The 21,425-nt window shown below is 38.7% G+C and overlaps 1 protein-coding gene across 8 annotated transcripts in view; it reads right to left on the bottom strand.

The window, feature by feature from the left end:
- Nucleotides 1-21,425, bottom strand: part of RAF1 (Raf-1 proto-oncogene, serine/threonine kinase) — a 78,415-nt gene that overhangs the window by 3,193 nt on the left and 53,797 nt on the right. For 5 of the 8 annotated variants that reach the window (XM_061357844.1, XM_061357845.1, XM_061357843.1 and 2 more), the window contains 14 exons: nucleotides 20,695-20,807; nucleotides 19,522-19,624; nucleotides 17,861-18,018; nucleotides 16,856-16,954; nucleotides 15,239-15,392; nucleotides 13,701-13,760; nucleotides 11,934-11,961; nucleotides 11,715-11,842; nucleotides 10,306-10,423; nucleotides 6,486-6,570; nucleotides 5,387-5,563; nucleotides 4,355-4,401; nucleotides 2,612-2,730; nucleotides 805-936 (listed from right to left, as the gene is read on the bottom strand). In XM_061357844.1, the coding sequence (XP_061213828.1) occupies nucleotides 805-936; nucleotides 2,612-2,730; nucleotides 4,355-4,401; nucleotides 5,387-5,563; nucleotides 6,486-6,570; nucleotides 10,306-10,423; nucleotides 11,715-11,842; nucleotides 11,934-11,961; nucleotides 13,701-13,760; nucleotides 15,239-15,392; nucleotides 16,856-16,954; nucleotides 17,861-18,018; nucleotides 19,522-19,624; nucleotides 20,695-20,807 (1,521 nt within the window). The remainder of the gene's footprint in view (nucleotides 1-804; nucleotides 937-2,611; nucleotides 2,731-4,354; nucleotides 4,402-5,386; nucleotides 5,564-6,485; nucleotides 6,571-10,305; nucleotides 10,424-11,714; nucleotides 11,843-11,933; nucleotides 11,962-13,700; nucleotides 13,761-15,238; nucleotides 15,393-16,855; nucleotides 16,955-17,860; nucleotides 18,019-19,521; nucleotides 19,625-20,694; nucleotides 20,808-21,425) is intronic. The other 3 variants (XM_061357848.1, XM_061357847.1, XM_061357849.1) reach the window with 3 other exon arrangements.

The raw sequence follows: 21,425 nt of genomic DNA, 5'->3' as shown, positions 1-21,425 counted from the left end.
AGCCAATATAATGTTGCTAAAACAAGGTCTCAGCATTGCTCTCCAGGAAACATCATACTCCTCCACAGAAACCTTACCTGAGGGTCAAGAGTCCCATCTTTTCCAGCAGTTGTGATTACTTAAGCTTGCACAGTTCTAATATTATGAATTAAAACACATTCTGATATCCCAATCTTAAAACTAAGACAAAACTTCCTTAACAGAACTGACCTCTTCACAAATCACAACTGAGGATAAGCAAAACAGATCAAAAAGATCCAGTTGTCTGAAGTTCATGCCCTGCAGAATGAGTAAGCGCTACACTTGCTGAGCCAGAAAAAGCATTTGCGTAAAGAGAACAGATGAGGTCTCTGTCCTTCATGTGCTTCTTCATAATTTTTGGTTAGTCGATTTGTAAGAACAGAATTTAGCCATGAGTAAATTATTCAATACTTAACAGGGACGACAACAGCCAGTATTGATTCTTCGCTTAGTAAAAAGCATGGAACCCAGTCTTGATAAAATAACAGCGTATTTAACATCAAAAGGGAAACTTCACATCTTTATTGACATAGCAAAAGCTTTAACCGTGAATAGATCCAACAGGCCACTTAAAATCCTATAAAAAAGAAATCTTTTTTCCTTTCAGTAGCTGTCACTGTCAATATTTAAACACTCTCCCACACAGATTTACTGCTGAAACAAATCATGTTGTCAACACCACTTCAGTTCCTGTTTTGTATTTGCCTTTATCTTACATTTCTTGAGGACAACAAAATGTACCCTTCCAGAAATAAAACACAGCATCCAAAGAGGCTTTCTCACCTGGTCTCGGTTGTTTATGTGGGAGTATGGCAACTCTCCTGTCATTAGTTCATATAATACTATTCCATAGGAGTAGACATCTGACTGAAAACTGAATGGGTTACTGTCCTGCATCCGTATCACTTCTGGTGCCTGCGGAAGGGGGAAATCAGAAATCAGTATGAAGAGAACTTAGGAATGGAAAGGATAAGCAAAGGGGAAAATATTTGGAAAACAGAGAGTGAGCTCAACCAAAAATGAGTGAATGAACAGGGGACAGCTCAGAACCTCTGATGTTCTACCTAAGGCTCTGGAGAAGTTCAGGCATGGCTACTCTCCTTTAAAAAAACATCAGTGCACTCGAGAGTAAACAAAGCAATGCTTTAATTCAGTGAGCATTTTACCATTAGAAAAACTATTATTATTCCAATTTGCAGTACTGACTTTTGCTACATCTTATATACAAGGGAGTCTGAGTCTCTCACCATCAGCTCTTAAACAGGTATCAATGTTAAAGAGTAAAAATACAAATTTCTAATACAGATTCATTCCCTTGTAAAACTGATCCTGAAACATTTACATGAATATGAAAGCAAAATATAAAACAGCACATATTGCGGATCAGGAAAGAAATGCATCTTTGCAAAACAAAGCAAAACGGTAAAGCTGAAGAACTTTAAATAAACAATGTTGAATGACTGAATAAAACAAGATCTAAACCATCCAAACACCTTTCCTGGGCACTAAGATTTTTTTCCCTGTGAAGTCCTTCAGCACTGCTGAGCAAAGTACTAGTTAAAATTCAACAGTTCCACAACTCAACCCAGTAAGAGATTACACTGTGGAAACAGAATCAACCTCTCCTGCTACTTAAAGATGACTCCGCAAAGATGAACGGTCTATGAATGATTAAAATAAACCCCCAAACCTGTAAAGAGCAACACTGCAGGGTTTTTTTTCCAGAAGATCTGTTTCCTGTATATAGGCATACCTATAGGGAAGTTAGTTTCAAATCCTAAGAAATTCTTGCATAATTTTAACGATTCTTTTTAACCTGGTGACAGGCACTGTTCCACGAGGTTAAACATAAAAGTTTCCTCCAGCCCTAACCACTCTATGATTCTATGGTAAGGGGAACTGTTGGGAATGTCCTCTCGAACAAGGGCTTCGCAGTACCACTTCCAAAAGAAACTCCATGAACTTTCCACTAGAATTTGAGAATTCTGTACCTAAATAGACATTTACCTGCTGTGGTTCTGAGCTGCCCCAAAACCTACTCAACTGGTGCAGGGCGAGGGCCAGTCCTGGGCCTAACAGCAGCAGCCTGATATATATGAAACGTCACCACCAAAGATGACTGTGCTCATTCCCATACTTGAAGTAGCACTTCCCCAGTCCCCTGCCAAAGCTGACAAATGCACGATCAGCAAGTGTGCTGCCAAGTCCCACGCAGGGAGGAGGGGAAGAAAAGGCCACAATGAAGAAGGTAGAGAAAGGATCCCACAAAGCCACCGTTACACAGATGAAAGCCTGCTCTCCTGTGAGACAAGCCCATTTGGGCAGGATTATGGCAGGAAAAAGGCTCCCCTGAATACTTAAAATGAAGGAGAACCCTTAGGTGAATGATGGCTACTTCGCACAATTAAGCACCCCAATACTTCATTCTTCAATTTTAACCTGCCCGACAACTGGAATAAAAGCCTACACAGCACCAGCAGCATATGTTGATTCATTTAGATTTATAGATTTAAAATAAGTGTTCAGTTGCCAAAACATACCTTACCAGAAGGAAAGCAACTATTTAACATGAGTGAAATGTTTTGCTCACCATCCACAAGATTGACCCAGTGGGCTGCTCCACCTGTTGAGATCCACTCCACCTGGATTTTACAGTTGCCAGACCAAAGTCTCCTATTTTCACTGTGAGGCCTTCATGAAGAAATATATCTGAACACTTGTTAAAGAAATCCCCTAGGAGACCTGAGCAAACACCTCGGAATTTTCTGACATGATTCTGAAGTACCTGCTCAGGTTTTACAAATGCAAGCCAACTCCCCACAAAAACTGATGGTTATTTATTAAAACCTGCCACAAGTTGTACTGTAAACAGAAAAAAAAGACATATTCTAGCATCCATATTACAGAATTAACATTTAAGACTAAACAAGACCAGATGTTTCAGCATTGTTTGTACTTCTATCTTTATGGTGAGCTAGGATAGGAACCTACTGTGTTAGTTAATACCAGTGACTGCAGGTAGTTAAACAACTGGTGTCAAGAGACACAGAGGAACAACAAAGAAGTCTTCACAGCTCAAAAAAGAAACTAAATAAAACCAAGAGGAATCAAATACAAAATCTCTTAACACAAAGCTCTCTAGCTGATCTCCTGAGATTTCACCATGATTTAACTATTTCAACTGGAAATACCCCCATCTGTACTATCTGCAGTCTATGCACTGAAAAGATTGTCTGTTAAGATTGACAGGTAGCGCTTTCTTTGTTGGGGTTATTCCAAGGAGATTCCATTTTACAACTTCATTTAAGAATGGTTTATATTCAAAAAGAAAATTCAGAATATAAACATGACTGACACCTCCTTCGCACTCCGACGTCAGGAAAAGAGTTAATATACTACACATAAATGGTCTTCACTATCCGGAATCACAAACTCCTGACCTCCCATATCCCAAAATGATTATTTTTCTAAATGAAGTGAAAATGGGAATCTCCTTAGAATCACAGAATAGTTAGGGCTGGAAAGGACCTTAAGATCATCAAGTTCCAACCCCCCTGCCATGGGCAGGGACACCTCACTCTAAACCATATTACCCAAGGCCTCGTCCAACCTAGCTTACATTATGGAATCACTTGGCATATTCTTTTACGCTAACATTTGCAAAACATTTTGTTTGCATTTTACAAAAGGAAGTTGTATTTTATTGCTGTTAGCTCTAGGGATGTTCTTGGCTATTTCCAAAGCTGGCATTTTGCAAGGCAAAGGACATCAGTTTACAACATTGTTACTCCATATGCATTACTGAAAGTATGTATTTGCAAGAAGTACAGTGGTAACAGTTTGCCTTTTCTTGAGTTTAAAGTAAAGAGATTAGGCTTCATTTCCCTCAGACATGTGAAGGTGCTTTAAGCTCTTGCTAAAAAGTAACTTCTTACTCATCTACAGGAATTTAAGAGCCCCAGACTGCTTTGGGTTGGAAGGGTCCTTAAAGCTCAATCCAGTTACAGCCCCCTGCCATGGGCAAGGACACCTTCCACCAGAGCAGCTTGCTCCAAGCCCCTGTGTCCAACCTGGCCTTGAACACTGCTAGGGATGGGGCAGCCACAGCTTCTCTGGGCACCCTGTGCCAGCGCCTCAGCACCCTCACAGGGAAGAGCTTCTGCCTAAGAGCTCAGCTCAATCTCTCCTCTGGCAGGTTAAAGCCACTGAATTACTCATTAGTAGTTACATACATCTGAAACAGCTATTTCAGACCACCACCACCCCCCAAAGCCCCATATTAACAACAGATCGCCCACATTAAAAGAAATACAACTAAGGTAGAAAAGGATACTATTGGACTTCATGTCTCTGTGGATGATATTCTTTGCATGTAAATAGCTGTGAAAGAAAAAATAGAAGTACCATTATGAAGGCTGTTCCCATAAACTTTATCTTTCAGTTTACTGACAGACATTATGACAATTTATTACACACTCAACCATTTCACGCACTCTTGATTTAGTTAAAGGATGTGTCTACTTTGGGAAAAGAGAAAGTTAGCAACTACTGGCTGATGACTACTGCTTTATGCATTACAGAAAGCAGAAGCAATGTAGTAAATAAACCTCAGAAAGCAAAAAGGGTGGCATCACTGTTACGTAGCTGTGTAATGCCCTAGAACTAGACGCTGTCCTCATGTGTGTGAAATTTGGATGCTATCTCAGGTTTACTTTTTACAAACTGCTTTAATCTGCAGTCACAATATATGTCCCTCGTTTTCTAGGTGCCTGACTGGAAACATGGGTCCTGAGCTGCAAAATGGATGAACAGGGACAGCATCAGGCAGTGTCAGCATCTTCTCTGCTCTGAACACTGCAACACATTCCAAGAGTATGGGGAAGGCTTCCAAAATGCATCTGTGTGCTTGTTCTGTAGCTGTAAAACAGGAACAGGCATCCCGTCATCTCAGACAAGTACTATGAGTATAAATTAGGATTTGCCAAACACTGTGATTTCTAGGAAGTAATACAAGGAGGGGAAAAAAGGTTAATTCTATGTTTAGAATAGGATCTCATCTAGTTGCCTGACAGTAAGACCTCAAGCTATGAAAGAAGATAAAATACAGAAAAGCTAACTGTTAAGTGACTAGTGGTCTAACACCAGCTAAGGCAAATCCAAGGGGGGGGGGGGGGGGGAATACTAAATCAAAGTAAGAATGCATACACCAGTGCTGAAATTAAGGCTGCACAAGCTCTCTACTGGGTGTACCACTCTGACCCCTTACTAACTTAGCAGAGTAACTCCACATATTAGATTTTGGGATAAGAAGGGAAACACCATTCCAAGAACAAAAATAGCCAGCAGTGCTGTTGATCCTACTCACTCCATTCCCTGTGCTGTCTGCCGAGCAATATCAATGAGCTGGAACATTTGGAACTTGGTCTCTTGAACATGCAGGTGTTTATACAGGCTGCTTCCTTCACACCACTGTGTTACAATGGCCAGATTATCTTTAGTCATGTAGCCCATGAACAGCAAAATATTAACATGCCGAGTCTTCCTAAAAGAAAGTAGGAAAGACAAATTAGTACCTTTACGAAAAGAGGTTTCAAATGCTTTTAAAAATCCCTGGCTCAAGGAACATGTTTCAGTTTTGAGTCCAAACATGAGTTTCCAGCAACATTTTTGCCAGGTGAATATGTGTGTCAAGTTTGGTTTTAAGCTATACAAAAATATGCTGATTTTCTGCTTTTTTGTTAGGATACTAAAACTCCTTTTAGTTGCAAGGAAGTTTTTAAAATCAAGCTTCAAGAAGTTGTCATGAAAATTCAAGGGTTTAGAAATTAGTGACCGACATTCATGCTTGCAAGTGGTATTAAAAAAGTTACTGGAATACTAGAAATTACCCTGAAAGCTGGGAGAAAAAGGGACAGATTTAGATAGAAGACTGAATCCCAACAGGAAAGTGAAGGGTCACTATAAACTGTGAAGGAATTAACAGATAGTTCTTACGTACTCTAAGGGGTTCCGTTTCAGGATTGACATTATGGCTAGTTAACTGGACACTACAAAAGCAGTATTTGCAAGCAGAAAAAGTTCTGTAGATCAGAGTATACATCAAAGTAAGTAGCTATGCTGCAACTGTGAAAGGTACAAAGTTCAAGTATTCTGTCCAGTGATGAAAATTCTGGCAGGATTTATTCATCCTCATCTTTTCCTGCATTCCAAATAGGACCTGAACAATTATGGGTGCTATTATTATTCATCTGAAAATACAACCTTCAGGAATAGTGAAAAACTACTGAAATACTCTGAATTAAGACAGCTGTCTCACAGCAAGTATCACTTAACTGTCTCCTTTACTCTTCTCTGCAGATCTGCTTTTTGTGTCCCTCAAACACAGAATACTGGGCAAGAAAGGAGGGGTAATAGTCAAGTGAGTGCCTTGGAATAAGAATTTAGCAGTGAAACTACCTACTCACCTTAACACAGCCACTTCATTTCTGAAAGCCTGGAACTGTTCTGGGGTTGGATCTACAACCTTTAGTATCTTCACTGCTACATCCCCTGAAAACACAGTTACCGAAGAAGTTACTAAAAACGCAGCTTTTTTTTGCCCTCCCACAGTAACATTAATACACAGTATTCTTAACACTCCCCATTTGTGCACAGTACAACTCCAGTAACTTGTAACAGGTCAAGAGTTTTCCCGCAGACATATAAACTTCCACCATATCAAGCAATTCATTTACTTGAACTTCAGTCTAATAGAAAAAGTCACTAATTGGTCACATGCTTCCCTTCTAGTTTTTAACTGTGGCTAGCATCACACAAATGCTTTGTGCAGGATATAAAGCTACTAACATCTGAAATAGCTGTTGAAAGGGCAGGCATTCTAATGTAGCTGCATTCTCAGCATCTTATTTCAAACACAGTCACATCAGAGTGTCTCGGCTTCCGAACAGCATCCAAAGATTCATCACTTTCCCATTTTCTATCCAGTTTTAGTGTACATATATATGCACCTTTGTATTTTTATGACAGGGGAGTTGGAACTATATGATCTTAAGGTCCTTTCTAACCCTAACTGTTCTATAATTCTGTATATTAAAGTTTATATATATAATCTATATATATGATGTATATACCCCAACTTTGCTAAATACTGCTAAATTCCAGCAACGGAGGGGTAAATCTTCTACTAAGAAATAGCAGAAAAATCACTGATCTTAGTATTTCAACAGCAAATCTGGGGACACCAGAAAGCAGAACCTCTTTATTGTTCTTTAAACTGACAGATTAGAAAGTTTTTCTTAAAAGCTACATTTGAATTGCTTTCGTTATCAGTGCTTGCTTTAAATGTCAGTGTCTGTTAAATGGCAATACAAAGGGAATAAATGATGATCCAGTGCTATCTGTTTAGAAGCTGTTTCTAGAGAATGAAGTTGTAAAAACCTTTACGGTGTACATCCAGAAAATAGTGGAAGAGATTGAAAAAGGGTGCAATAGTGGAGGCAACTAACAAAAGTAAAAGCACCACCAGCAAAACCCACTAATTCCTCTGGGAAAGAAGCAAGCATCACATTTCACTGTGGATGGACAGCATTTTAGAATTCAAGATAAACTTGCCTTAACCCTGTCACAGGAAGATAGAAGCAGTTCAGACAAACCAAAACTTCAATCTTAGTCCACGTGCAGTAAAAAGATTTGAGAGGTTCTATACTCCAATGCAGACTTATCCCACAGTTTAAAGGGTGCTGCCTCTTGGCATTACTGAATCATCACCTACATTTTAAAAAATCACTAGTGACAGACTCCACCACAATCACCAGTTTTCTTCTTCTTAATATGACCTCTTTTCAAAGATAGATGTGAAAAATGTTAGCATGTCTCTAGAACATAATGATCAACTGAAAACATTAGGAATACTTAACCACTAAATACTGAAGTATCTTTCACTGTAGTTACCAGCTGCTTAATTTGCTGTATAACTTAAGTCACAAAAGATGCACAACTACTGAACCTGTTATTGTACATTTCCATCTTCTTCCTTTCACTTCAGTAAATGCAATATCCTTCCTATTTCAGCCTCATAAAGAGAATTATCTCATATCTGTGGTATGCATAATGTTTGATAACTCACAGATCTCTGCTTAGAGAATATAACTGGTAGGAAGACAACACGCTCATATGAGCACCGACATCAGAGGCTTTGAAGCAGCCAGTTCCTACTGTGACTCCTACTGATGTACAATGCAAGACCAATAGATGGTCTACCAACACTTGGAAGTACACTGTTAAGATCTATGCCCAGACAAGGCAAGGATTCAGCACCCACTGATTACACGTCAAATGTTTTCAGATGATTTTCAGTTTATTTTCCATTATGATCCTTGCTGCACAGATGAAGAGATGTTCTTAACCTTATAGTGGTCTCACTGAATGAGGTACCACACTTCCTTTAAGCTTGATGGAATATCCCAAGCAGTTTCTTCTACAGAAACAAATACACAATAGCACTTGCTTTGTTTAGCAGCAATCTGAAGATAAATCAGCTTTCACCACCCCCCCCAACCACCAAAACCCTAGAGCTGATTACCAGGGTCAAAGGGGAAATGTGAGTGTTTATGATAGGTAGTCTTCCAACCCATTTAAACTGCCTTGGTTCTCTTTCCGCCTTTTAAATTTAGAAGCATGCTACAGGACACTACAGGATCCAAATGGGGTCTGTAACAGAAGTGGTGCAAATATGAGAATTAGTACTTAACCATCAGAACAAGCTGGAAAAATATGGAAGTTATTCCATATTGAGACACACGCTCCTCAGAGCAAGACTACCCTTGACACTTCAGTTTCAGTGTGGAAGACTAAATCAGGAAAGCTTATTGGAAACCTAATACAGTTTGCATTCAGTTGTACACAACCTCCCAAAGGTTCCCTGCAAATAGCCCTTTGTAACTGGGTGTTTCAGGAAACCCAACACCTCTAACTTCACCTGGCTCTTCTACTGAAGTTTGCAGTAATCTGCCCACTTCAGTTAATTTTATTTAGCTTCCCCATTTTTATTGCTGCATTTGTACTACTAGGTTATTACAAAAAAAATTTTGCAGTTTCACTAATAAGCACAGTGAACACCCTGTTTCTTCAATTCTAAACAGAAAAGACTCGTAAGAAACAGAACCCTGTAAGTTTCTTAAGACCACACCAAAAATGAGTTAAAAAAACCCAAAATAAACAAACCAGAAACAGTAATTTAGTTTTGACTTCCCTGAGAAACCAGAAGAATATAAAAAGTTACAACAAATATCAAACATTATCGATACTGAGTTAGGAGACAGCCATCCTGTGCACACAACTGAGTGTTCTTTTTACCTATGTAGCTCCATACATTTCCTGTTTAACACACCAAAGCTCTTATATATGAAGAGTTGCAAATGTTTTATTACAATAAATATTAATGAGAAACTCTCATTTCTTACCTTCTGTCCTGAGTAAACTCTTATTTAACCTATTTTTCCTCTTGTTTTGTGTTCCGTTTCACTTATATAATGAAAATCAGTTTAACTATTCATGAATATTACTTGTAGCATAAGGACAGTCCTTCTATTAAAGCCAAGATACTGTCAGCATCAAGACATGTGAGTATTTATTCTTTAAAAATAGAGGGTGGAAGGTAAACTTCCAGCTTATTTTATGACAATAATGCTATTTAAATTAGGGCCTGGACGGGTTTGTGTGTGTTTCTTTTTACATCACAAGCCCTGAATTTAGAAACCGGTTCTGTAGTTCCCAGTATGCCTCCTTTCAAAGTATTCCAGCTAACTTTATATCATAAACTCTCACACCAACCATTTTCTCCTCAGAAAGACTCCACAGCAAAAGCAATTTATGGTCATTTCCTTTCCCTGCCACCTTGAATATATTATGCTAACTCAACCACAGAGGTACTGAAAAACAGGTAAATATAATTCCACATCAGGCTGTGAAATTCCCCAGGTAATTCTGCCAATTCAATCTTGAGAATGGAAATAAAAATCTCCACAGAGAACAAGCTGTTGGAGAACGTGGTGATAAAGAAAACATTGTTGGCTCCAACACAGTACACATATAGATGGCAGTTGTGAGATTCTGTTGTTTGCCTTAATTTCCCCACTGCTAGTATTAGGAAATGAGTATTTCTCACCTAGTGCCTTTGGTGGCAGATAAGCACACAGCACCATTAAAACAATTTTACCTGTTTCTGGATTTACCTTTTCTCTTATCAACATTTTGGGAAAACTTTAACACTTGTCAAGAACTTACCATGCCATTTGCCTTTGTAAACTGTTCCAAAAGAACCTGACCCTATTCTGGTAGAAAGCATGACTTCACTTGCTTCTATTTCCCAGTAATAACTGGAATCTCTTTGTCCACGAGGCCTCTGGAACAAAAATTGACATGGTTTTTACTTTTAGTATTCAATCAAATATATTCTATACACACACCAAGAATGAAAGAACTCCCTTCATACACACTTAAGATGCACTGAGACCCCAAGGATTTTGTCAGGCAGTTTGGACTTTGATTTTCCCTTCTCAGTTTGTGAGGGGCAGTGAGTTTGTTTACAAATAAACAGAGAAACTCCAAACCCAAACCAAACAACTGAACAAAAAACAAAGCCAAAACCACACTGCTCCATACCAATGACATTTTCTTGGATGGCTTGACCTACTTAGGAAGCTATTGCTAAGTGCTGCACTAGAAATGTGAACTCCTACCTTAGGTCTTAAGAGGAACAAGTATTTCATAATCAACTACTGAAAATACATCTGAGATACTGACTTTTTCAAAACAACAATACTAAAATTCAGGAACTCCTTTACATATTTAAAAGGAATAAACCAAAAAGACGAGAGCAGAATTCTCCAGTGCCGCAGTGATTGACAACTGGGAGTCCCACTACACAACTGGATTTTCATTTCTAGTATTATAACCCTCAAAGAAATTTGAGATATTAATTCATTATTGTTGTAACTTTTCCCACCCAAAGTTTAAATCAAGCCTTCGAGGAAAAACTTGTATGTTGTTAAATCCCTGAGGCACTGTGACTAACTTCCCTATGAAAATGACAGCGCTATCCACAGCCACTTTCTATGGAAGCCATGGCAACGCAGTTCAAATAGTGATAAATAAGGCTAACTTTAAACATATTAAAAAAGAACTTAAGAAAAGATGCAGACCCTGAAGATTCAGAAAGGTAATCCTCAAATGTGTACTGGAAAATAACTTCACAATGCTGCCTGAGAGTTCTGTGTATTTACAATGTAATAGTGCTAGCCTTCCCAAGCTAGTTACTATTACATACACACAGTGCATGGCTCAAACTTAAACAGAGGCAGTTCAGGTTGGATATAATGAAGAAGCTCTTTACTATGAGGGTGGTGAGGCCCTGGCACAGGTTGCCCAAAGAAGTGGTAAATTCTCCACCCCAGCAGTGTTCAAGGCCAGGCTGGACAGAGCCTTGGGTGATAAGCTCTAGTGTGAGGCGTTCCTGCCCACTGGCAGGGGGCTAGAACTGGATGATCTTAAGGTCCTTTTCCAACCCAAACCATTTTATGATAGCCATCAAGCTTGTATTGCCTTTCAGTTACAGGAATGTATCCCAACACACCGCTACTCCCAGTGCACTTTACATAACTAAAAATTAATAAATCAGACATTGCCACACTTACAATTTTGTTCTTTTCTTGTGTATTAGATCCAGGGGCTCGCTCTCTTTGGGCTGGGACTGGGGTTTTAGGCTGAGACCAGCCAGTTGGGCTCATATTGTTAGGACTTCCAGACAGAGCAGAGGGTGAGGCTGAAATATTAAAACAGAAGAAAAACAATTTATGACCTAGAAAATAAACACAAAACAATATTCTAAATTATTTGAGGTTTTGAAAACATACCTGATTCACTATGGCTTCGAATTGCATCCTAGAACAGAGAAGGTAGGTAATAAAGTTAATAAACATAATGACAGCATACAAAAGAAGACGCAGGAATAGTGCTGAAATTGTTCCTGAGAGTTTTGGTCAAGTGCAAATGGTCTTGACCAACATCCTCCGCAAGATAACAGCTTGGTTTCTACGCTAAAACCCATGCAATTTGTGAATTCTTCCAAAACACTTAAAATATTCACAGCATATTCAGAGGTGTTACTGCCAAAAAAAGAAAGGAAAAAAAAAAAAGGAAAAGGAAAAGACACAGAACAAGAAAAACCACTGCAAATCCTGTCTGCATTCCCACCGTGGGATTTTTGCACATGCGTGTATTTCAGACCTGAGATGGTCCTGCACCCCTGGGGGTTCTCAAAAAGCCTTGGCATTACAAGGAGGAAAACTTTTAAAAGCTCCTCCAATATTCCAAGTCAATATACATGTTTCAGTATCTCTGCCAAACTATTTCCACCCAAAAAAAGGCTATATCTGGTGCCCTAATATAAAAAGCATCTTATTTTCAAGACATTTCCCCATAGATTAATGTGTGATGGTATTTGAAAAGCATGTTCTTACACAGTTCACTAGCTGGCACAGTGCGACAACTCTCACCTCATGCCACAGGCACTTTACAACACAATTCTACAGCCATGCACAAGATAACTAAGCTCTGACAAACAAGACTTTTTACAACTTTTCTCACCTGCTATGTATTATCCCAAAGTACATACAGGAAAGGTAAAATATCCAGGTACTGTATTAAGTACAAAGCAAGAACATGCACTACAGAAATGTTAAATACTGTCAAAGTTAAGAGAAGTCAAGTCAAACTTTCGCACTCATTAGTAGAATAATAAACGTAAGACATCACAGGAGGACAGAACAAGCCTACACTCCACCATACAGTTTTCAAATAAACGCAGGTTTCCCTTAGTAAAGATTCATTTATGAAATACATCAGTTTAGCTTGCTAGTTGTATTCTCCCAAGCTTGACTCTACACCAGTATTCTTGCATAGTACCTCTAACTCTACTTTTGTCCATTTTGAAGACAATAAAACTCTTTAAGAGCCTGAATCAATACCAGGTGATGGGTTTTGTACACCAGCCTGGGAATGGAACTGCTTTCAAGGGAGCTGGCAAAGGACAACTAAATAAACTGCTCTCCAACTGATGCATATGTAATCCTTATTTAAGAAAAAAGTAATTTTGAACTTCAACCCTGATGTATTTTTTTTTGCTTATGAATCCAACAGCAAATGAACAAACCCCAGCATTCTTTAGAGCTGTTCTTACAACACAAATCATACCATACACAGTGCTATAGTCTGGCAGCTTCACTTGGATATGAATAAAATAAATCATGCTCTTAATCTAAGGGCTTTGTACATTTATATTCAACAAAAGTTCTGAGAGAAAAGAAAAAGCTACAGAATAGATCTGCTTAAGGGCCTTGCTTTAAACACTGTGTGACCGAATGCATCTTTAATTCAAGCTTATTCAAACTCACACCAAATCTCATCGCAGTGTGGATTCGTACAGCTGAACTAAAAGTGAAGCACTTCCATCAATTTGCATCTTCCTATTAGTATCCTCAATATTTAAGTACAAACATGCTATAAACATGCGCACCAAATCAAGGCCAGATAAAACACTGAATGTGGACACTGCCATGGCTTACAAGTTACAGCAATCCTGTTAATCACAAAAAAACAAAAGGCACCAAGAAAATACCTACTCTTCCCCTCAAACAAAACCGTCTGCACCAGGAACTGGGAGAAGCATTCAGGCTGTTATTCTAGGCCAACACGGTAAGAGATAAGAGAAAAGAACAGAGGAAGTGTAAAAGAAAATTAAAAAATGGAAGAATTAAATGTTAGGATAAATGAAAGAAAGAGTAATCTGATGACAGATGATCATTAAGCGCAGTAAAGCTTTGAAGTATTCCCATTGAAACCCAAAAGTTCACTAGTATCTATCCTTTGGTAAACCACTTTATTAAGGTGGTCTTTCTCATGTCATATTAGAAGGTCTCCACTTCTGTGGTGTTTGGGGGGTTTTTAACATTTTCGGTATTTGAAGCCTTTTGGAAAAGCAGCTACTGCCTTTAAGACATGGCAGCGATTTTTATTCAGTCCCTCTGACATAATGAGGAGCCAGAATAGAAAGCAGTTCTGTCTTTACTGCTATGCATAAAGGATAAAGCAAGCAATGTCTATTTAAAGGCTCATCAGACTACAAAGTTCAGTAATTCATATTCTCTTTCCTGACTGCTTCATTATTTTCCATGCCATAAAAGCCGGTCATCCAGGCTTCTGAAGCTGTAGAAAAGACTGTAAGCCTAAGAAAACCAAACAGAAAGGAGAATACCTTTCCCCATAAAGCCCAGCTGGCACAAAGCTTCTCACCAAAACGACTTCACTGGGCTGCAGTAAACTTTCCAGAGGAGTTCTCCAGCACATTTCAGAGAAGCCTATAAACTACCAGCTGAAGATGCAAGTAAACTTGGCAGTCAAAGGGTTTTGCTTGGCCTAAACAGTTTTTAAACTGTTCCAGAGCAAAAAAACCCAACAAACCTCTCTGAAGTCTTGCAGTTCAGCACTTCTTTCTGCAAACCTTTCCAGCACACCACTCCCTTATTTTATCATCACAAAACAAACCCCAACCACTTTAGGCCTGACTTCAAAGAGCTGTCTCTCACTACTGCCAGGTTAAGGTACAGAAGAAAAAGGAAAGAGGTGCTTGAAAGCAAGTAACAGCAGAAAAACGTTTTGAGATACAGATGGCTTTAGCACACAAGCCCAGAATCACTGTTCATTCCATTCAGATATAACACAAAACATATTGCAAGAAAGTTTTGACTTGAGTATTCCAACTCTGAGAACTACATCCAGACTTACAGTACTTATAGTCTGACTGAAAATGAACACCAGCTCCCACAAATGAGATCTGTAAGTTTGGAAGAACATTTTTATATATGCCCAATAAGCATTTCTTCACCAAAACTGAGCTTATTTTCTTTTCTGCTCTGTGAAACTTTATTGTTAAGCTCCCCCACATGTTCACAGGCCCCAAAAATCTACCTAAAACTTCAGCAGAAGTATATAAAGACTAAGAGTGAACTATCAGCTTTCTATGCAAATGTGCCACATATCTTCTTCAGCCAACGCAACCAGTAATGACCAAAAGCAAAGAAGAAAACCCAACCAGTGACTATTACATGGCCAGTCACAATTCTAGTTTAAATTTCAGCTATTCCCTCCCCATCAGCATTACCTCTATTATCCTGCTGTCTACAGGCATTGTAGTGCTAACCATGTGGACATTTGGTGTGGACGTAGATCGCTGTCTTTGGGAAAGAGAACCCTCAGAGGAAGGATTTGTTGTGTTGAAGGTGAAGGCATGAGGTGTAGAATACCTGTGCTGGGAACTGAGAAGGAAAGAGAGAAAATGGGAAATTTGTGGTTATTTTTTCCCTTCTAACAACTGAATCATACTGTTCAATGTAACCTGTCCTAAAGCAACATACACAGAATTCCAAGCACAGAAAAAGCTGGGACTTGCACACCAACTACACTATCTGGTCAGCTGAATCATTCCCAGTTTAAGTTAGAAAATAAATGAGAAAACTTGAAGATCTTGTCAGCTCACACACTTATCTAGTGTGTTTAACATAAGTCTATCTCTGCTGTTATGAATTTTGCCACAGCACACCTCAATCCCCATCAAATCACATTCAACATACTGATAAAATACTGGCTCTGTTAGGTTAATTCAGGCTTGTGAAATCTAGACAAACTGCTCATTTCAAACCTGTTCAGTGCATAGCTTAAGAGCTGTTTTTACTGCTAAGCCCTGAATTTGCAAAGCTTTGCAAGACTGTTCAATGGTTTGCAGAGAACAGCCAGCAAGGAAGTCGTGAAACCCAATACCAGTTAAAAGGAGGCCAACACTAAAATCCAGTTCAACAAAGAGTTATAAATCACAGCTAAGGTCATTCATACTTTATTTATCCCAACTCATATAAGTATCCTAACTGAAATCAGCCAGCCTTCACAAAAAGCTTAAAAACCTATCAAGTTAACAGTCATTGTCCAGCAACACTGGGAAGAGAGTAGGATGGCAAAGAGAACATAAGAGCAATTCCTGATGTATTTGCTACTAAAAAAAAACAAATAAATGAAGATATAGAACCATTTGCAAGTCAGCTACATGCTTTGTGCGTCATTCCTGAATAAGCCAAGACTTTCAAAGGGATGCAGGGAAAACAAGAGATGGCCTGCCCTCTGCAGCCTCTAGAATTTCAAGGAAAAGAATACAGGCACAAATTAGGCTCAGAAGTCAGGCACCTCTGAAAGGAAAGCAGGTTTTAGTCTAGCATTTAAAACTACAGACACACTCTTTTTAGGCCTTAGATTTTTCTTTTAGAGGAGCATATTTTCAGTTTCCACTGTTCTCCCTTTAAACTCTTATCTGCCACCGTAACATTGGAACCTTATTCTAGTTGATGTATGCCAGCCGTGCAAAACGAGTCACATGCCTTTTACATGTGTACTACCTAATCAGATAAAATAAAATCGATGAAAATACCAGAGGGAGCCTTGAATTGCTTAGGAAGGAAAACAAAGGTCTCCAGAAAACCTTTAATACCCTCCCTTAAAGCCTTAAGATTCAAAATTAAAAAGATCAAATTCCAAATCAGTGTTTTGCTTGAATGTAAGAACAAGAAAGGACACTACATGTTATCTGTGATGAAGTGGTGTTGCCTTCTTGCACATTTATCCCAACTTTCTATGAGATGGTTCTAGTTTTGAGGAGTTGGGGGCATTTTGGTTTTTTGCTTTTAAAAAACTGTATTTCCCAAACCAGAAATGACAGGAAATACTAGCTTACCTAACAGGTATCCGGGAGACAGACTCCCGCATCCGTCTCATTGTCAAGGGAGGTAGTGCAGGGACACCACTGTCACTGATATTTGAATTTGGGAACAATCTGAAATATCAACAGAAACAATTACAATTTCAACTGCTACACTACCTCCTGTACAATGCTCTTTAAAGCTGACAATGTAAAGGGCTGTTTCTTCCCAGCACAATGAATTTGATGAACACATTCCTATCTTTACATAGTGTTTTTCTGCTGTGTATGGTATGATTAAAAACTAGGTCTTCAGACTCCCCAAGAAAATTTCCATGTGCTCTTTCTAAACTGAAGACACAAAACTTTTTACGTTCTATTAAACCTAGGTAGCACCAAGTGGCACAAGTCATCCTACAGTCTAACTCGTCAGCATCAGAAAATGCGTAACTGTATGACCAAGTTTAGTTGTAGTACAATCACTAAGACACATAAGGCCAATTATAGGTTTTAACACTTTCGCATAATAGGACTTCTAACATAATGATCTTCAACTTTTTCTAATCAACATTAGGGAAGTATTATCCTTTATGAGTTTTCTCACCATTCAAGCATTTTCAACAGGGCATCAAAAGTTGTGGTGGTTCTGAACACTCATACTTTCAACAGCTAAAGTCCAACTGAATTGTGCCTTTTTTCTTCTAACAAGGGTTACGCAGTATGAATCACTATTATTTTCTTGAAACAGAGGGAATCATAGCAACTGCCTGCTCATTCATGATCTTGTTTGCTTCTCCCAGAATATTAAAGATTACAGCAAGAGCAAAATGCATTTAATCTAAATGGCCTTCTTCACCTGGGAACAGACAATCATTGCTGGCTGTTTTATGAAATCAATACACAATCTAAGTTCTGTAGATTGATGAAAGTGACTCCACTTCCCAAAAATTCCAATTTAACTCTATAAAGGGAGATTAAAAAAACCCAATGCTTGTCTGTCACAGAGAACTGCTGTGGCTATGAAAAAGGAACAGTCCTTACAAGAGTTGCCTGATATTGCTCCAGTCGACACACATGGTTGGGACTTTAGTGCTGCAGTGTTCATGGAATTTATAGCCACATGTCTGACACCGAAATCCATTTAGCAGGAACTTCTGGCAGATGTCACAGAAAGCAAGCTTTAGAAAGGTCTTCCGAGCCTAGAGAAACACATTAAATGATTAACCAACTTCTCTTCTTTAGCCAAGATGAACATCTTCAGAGCTTGACATAAATAAACACCATGAGTAAAACGTTATCAGTGCCCCCACAGTGCTACTGAAGTCAAACCCATGCTTAAGAATTCTTGCATGTATTTCCAGTTTGACTGGAAACCTGGAAAAGTTACAAACACTTTGGGCTTTCTTTACATGGTTATTTAAAGGGGGAAAAGGTTCTGTCTAGTTCAAAAAGCACCAGTTTGTGCTGGGTAAGAAAACAAAGCTGGGTAGGCCAGGAACTGGGTCTCTTATTGGTTTTTAGTATCTCCAAGGAGGTGAAGGAGGATCAGACTGCAAGAAGCACCTCGTTGGTTTCTCCATTAGTCAAAATGCTTGTTGCGGGTCTATGACTAATCAACACCCCTTGCACAAGAAACAAAGTCCTTTGTAAATAAAATAGTTTAAGGAAATTCTACTTCTTTAAATGGCATTTAACATCTTGCTAAAGCTTCTGAAATGTGACAGAAAGATTAAAAAGAACCAATGGGTTTCATCCTCCAGAGCATACAATGCAGGAAGGCTTGAAGTTTGAGCTTATTCAAGCTCTGGAGAAAAATACCAGTTTTCTGATAAGCAACTGCAGACAGTTTTATTTGTAGTTTTCTGAAGATGTAAAATAGAAGCAAAGCTACTTTCAGGTTCTGTAAATCAATCTTGACCTTTCTGATGGATGTAAATTACAATCTTTATGGTTTTTTCACTTGGGACAATACATTTCTGGGATTAAACAACAAAAAGGCTAGAAAAAGGCTAGAAAGATGAATACAGTTGTTTCCCAGGGAGAACAACAAAATGCAAGATAAAACTGTTAAGAGTTAGGCATTATCGCTTTGTGAAAAATAACCAAACCCACCACCACCTCTATTCATTCGATCTATACTGAGCAAATAATCACTTTTTGAAAAGGAATTACAAATCTGAAGTCTTTCTTTAACAAAAAAACACTGCCAAATTACAAGGTAGCATTAGCTCACAAACCAGTGTCATGACCTTGCAGAACTATCAGCACCCCCATATATTCAGTGCCATTACAACAGCCAAACTCATCCAGCCTTCTTTGACTGCTGAGCAAGAGACTGAAAATGCAAGTTATCTCCCTGACTATAAAGACATGAGATCTTGATATGACAGTTACAAAAATATACATATCTAAAAGTAAAATGGCAATGGTTAGACTTTTGAAAAACATGCATAATGTGAGCTTTTAAGGTCTCTGACACCTGGGAATCACTAAATATGAACAGGATTCTGGCATTTCATTACAAACTCATATTTAACCAATCTAATCTGTGGGAGTAGGGGTGAATGAATCAAGCCATCACTTTCAAATTCCCTCCTGTGTTTAAGAGAGCCAAAAGGTACCTAAGGCCTAGCACGATCTTGACTGCATATGTGATTCAGTTGTTACAAACTACATCAACATATGGAAAAGGAGAAGCTTACAAAATTGTGTGTAGTGAGTGGAACATGATCAAGAAAGTCCACTTGCAGTTCCTCTCCAATCAAGGAGGCAGCATCTGTATTCCAATCCAAACGCAACTTTTTTCTGGAAGAGAGAGAAAATAGGGGCAACAAAATTACTGAGGAGTTAAGAAGTGTGGCCTAAGCCATGATCTGTGCTTGTGAGTTTTCTTGAGTAAACTAAAAACAAATACAGAAAAGCGTGGCTAACTTCTTATAGTGAGCTCTGTTTCAGTCTCTTTCACTTACAGATTAGAAGCAACTTCAAAAACATCGCAATTCACCTCTTTCTCCGTCTTTTTTAACTTGTAAGTCATTTAGCTATATAGATTATTTGAAGTAAGACACCTAGAAGCTGTAATAGTCACAGAAATACCCTTACAAACAAAACATAAGAAATTATGAATGACAGACTTAGTGACATGAAAGCCATATTATGTGCTTCAGCACTAAAGTTACTGGTGACCCCAGAATGGACTCTGTTACATAGAGATGTAAACCCACAAATGACTGCCTCATGACTGAGACTTAAAAGAGCATTAAGCCCAAGCCTTACGAGGTGTGAAGTTAAATGTATTAACTCCATGAGATACCTTCACTCCCTCAGCTTGTAAAAGAATCATTTGGTATTTAATAGCAGCATCCCCAGACCTACAAAAAATAAGGAATACCGGAAGTGAGATTTAAATCCAAACATTGAAAAGTTGTAGAGGAATGTAGAGCCTTAAAACTGAGCACACAGAGGAGACGTTCATTTAAGTTGGCTAAGAATCACTAGCACTGAAATTTGCCAACGACAAATGTAGGGGAGAAATATCCAAATACTTCAAAATATGAAGGGATATCACAATCATTTCATACAGAGTATGCCAAAAGCCTCTGTAAGACACTACAAGCACCTGAGTGCACCCCTCAATTTTAAACATTTCTAATATTTAGCTTTAAAGCGAAGGTAAGATTTTTAATACCCAGGAAGCTGAAGGAACTACCTTCGAGGAGGGGAAAGAAAGCAACATGACAGTGTTCACAACCAAACTGTGCTTTTAAAAGAAACTAGCATGAGAGAAGGAAGAAACCATTATTGCTGCTGTTCTAAACTCAAGGTTTTTACATTCTCTAACTGGAAGTTTCCCATATAACATTCCAGACTCTTACCCTTTTGGTTCAGTAAGAAGTCGAAAAACCGCGCAGCATTCTGGCTGTAGACCTCTGACTTTAAGTGCCTTCATAAGACAGTCATGTAAGGTCATCCCATTCCGCACATTCACCTGTGACCAAGGGAAAGAGAATGGGGTCAGTGACTGCAGAACTTGGTTAAAATTGGGGGGGGGGGGCAGAAAAGATAATCTTTTTCTTCTCCTTTGTGTCGAAGTTGCAGTAAAACTGCAGGGCTGTTCACTTCTGAAGTTAACAGAGAAATAAAAACTACTTGTAACCATGACGTAACAACAGACTGCTGTGCCTTCCAGTTGAACTCGCTGCACATTGAGCCAACCAGCCATGGCATGTTTTCCTGCCATATACCCACCTACTGCAAGGGAAGCTTTGAAGCCATTGTATAACTTTTCAATTTCTTACAATTATTAAATTTCTGGGATTTTATACAGCTCTCATACAAGCAGGTAGCCTATAAAAGCAATAGAAATCAAGGCAAATAGCTACCTTAAGCGCAGAAAAAGGCTTAATTTATATTTCAGGGAACTCTGGTGAGACTATTATTAGTACACTCAGCTCCAAGAAATCAAATAGAAGTGTGCCCTCAAGAAATTTCACTTCAGCTTTAACTACCATACTTCACTGTAGTCATCCAAGGGAAGAAAACGGTGACAGAAATGACTACATGTTTTACTTCATACAGGCTTAGGTCAGCCAACTACTGTCTTTTA

This window comes from Neopsephotus bourkii, unplaced genomic scaffold, assembly GCF_033783945.1.
Source record: "Neopsephotus bourkii isolate Nb327-2 ecotype Australia unplaced genomic scaffold, CSIRO-AGI_Nbou_v1 NB_923, whole genome shotgun sequence".
Lineage (NCBI taxonomy): Eukaryota > Metazoa > Chordata > Aves > Psittaciformes > Psittacidae > Neopsephotus > Neopsephotus bourkii.
Note: the sequence above shows the minus strand (reverse complement) of the source record. Positions and strands in the feature narration are given on the sequence as shown.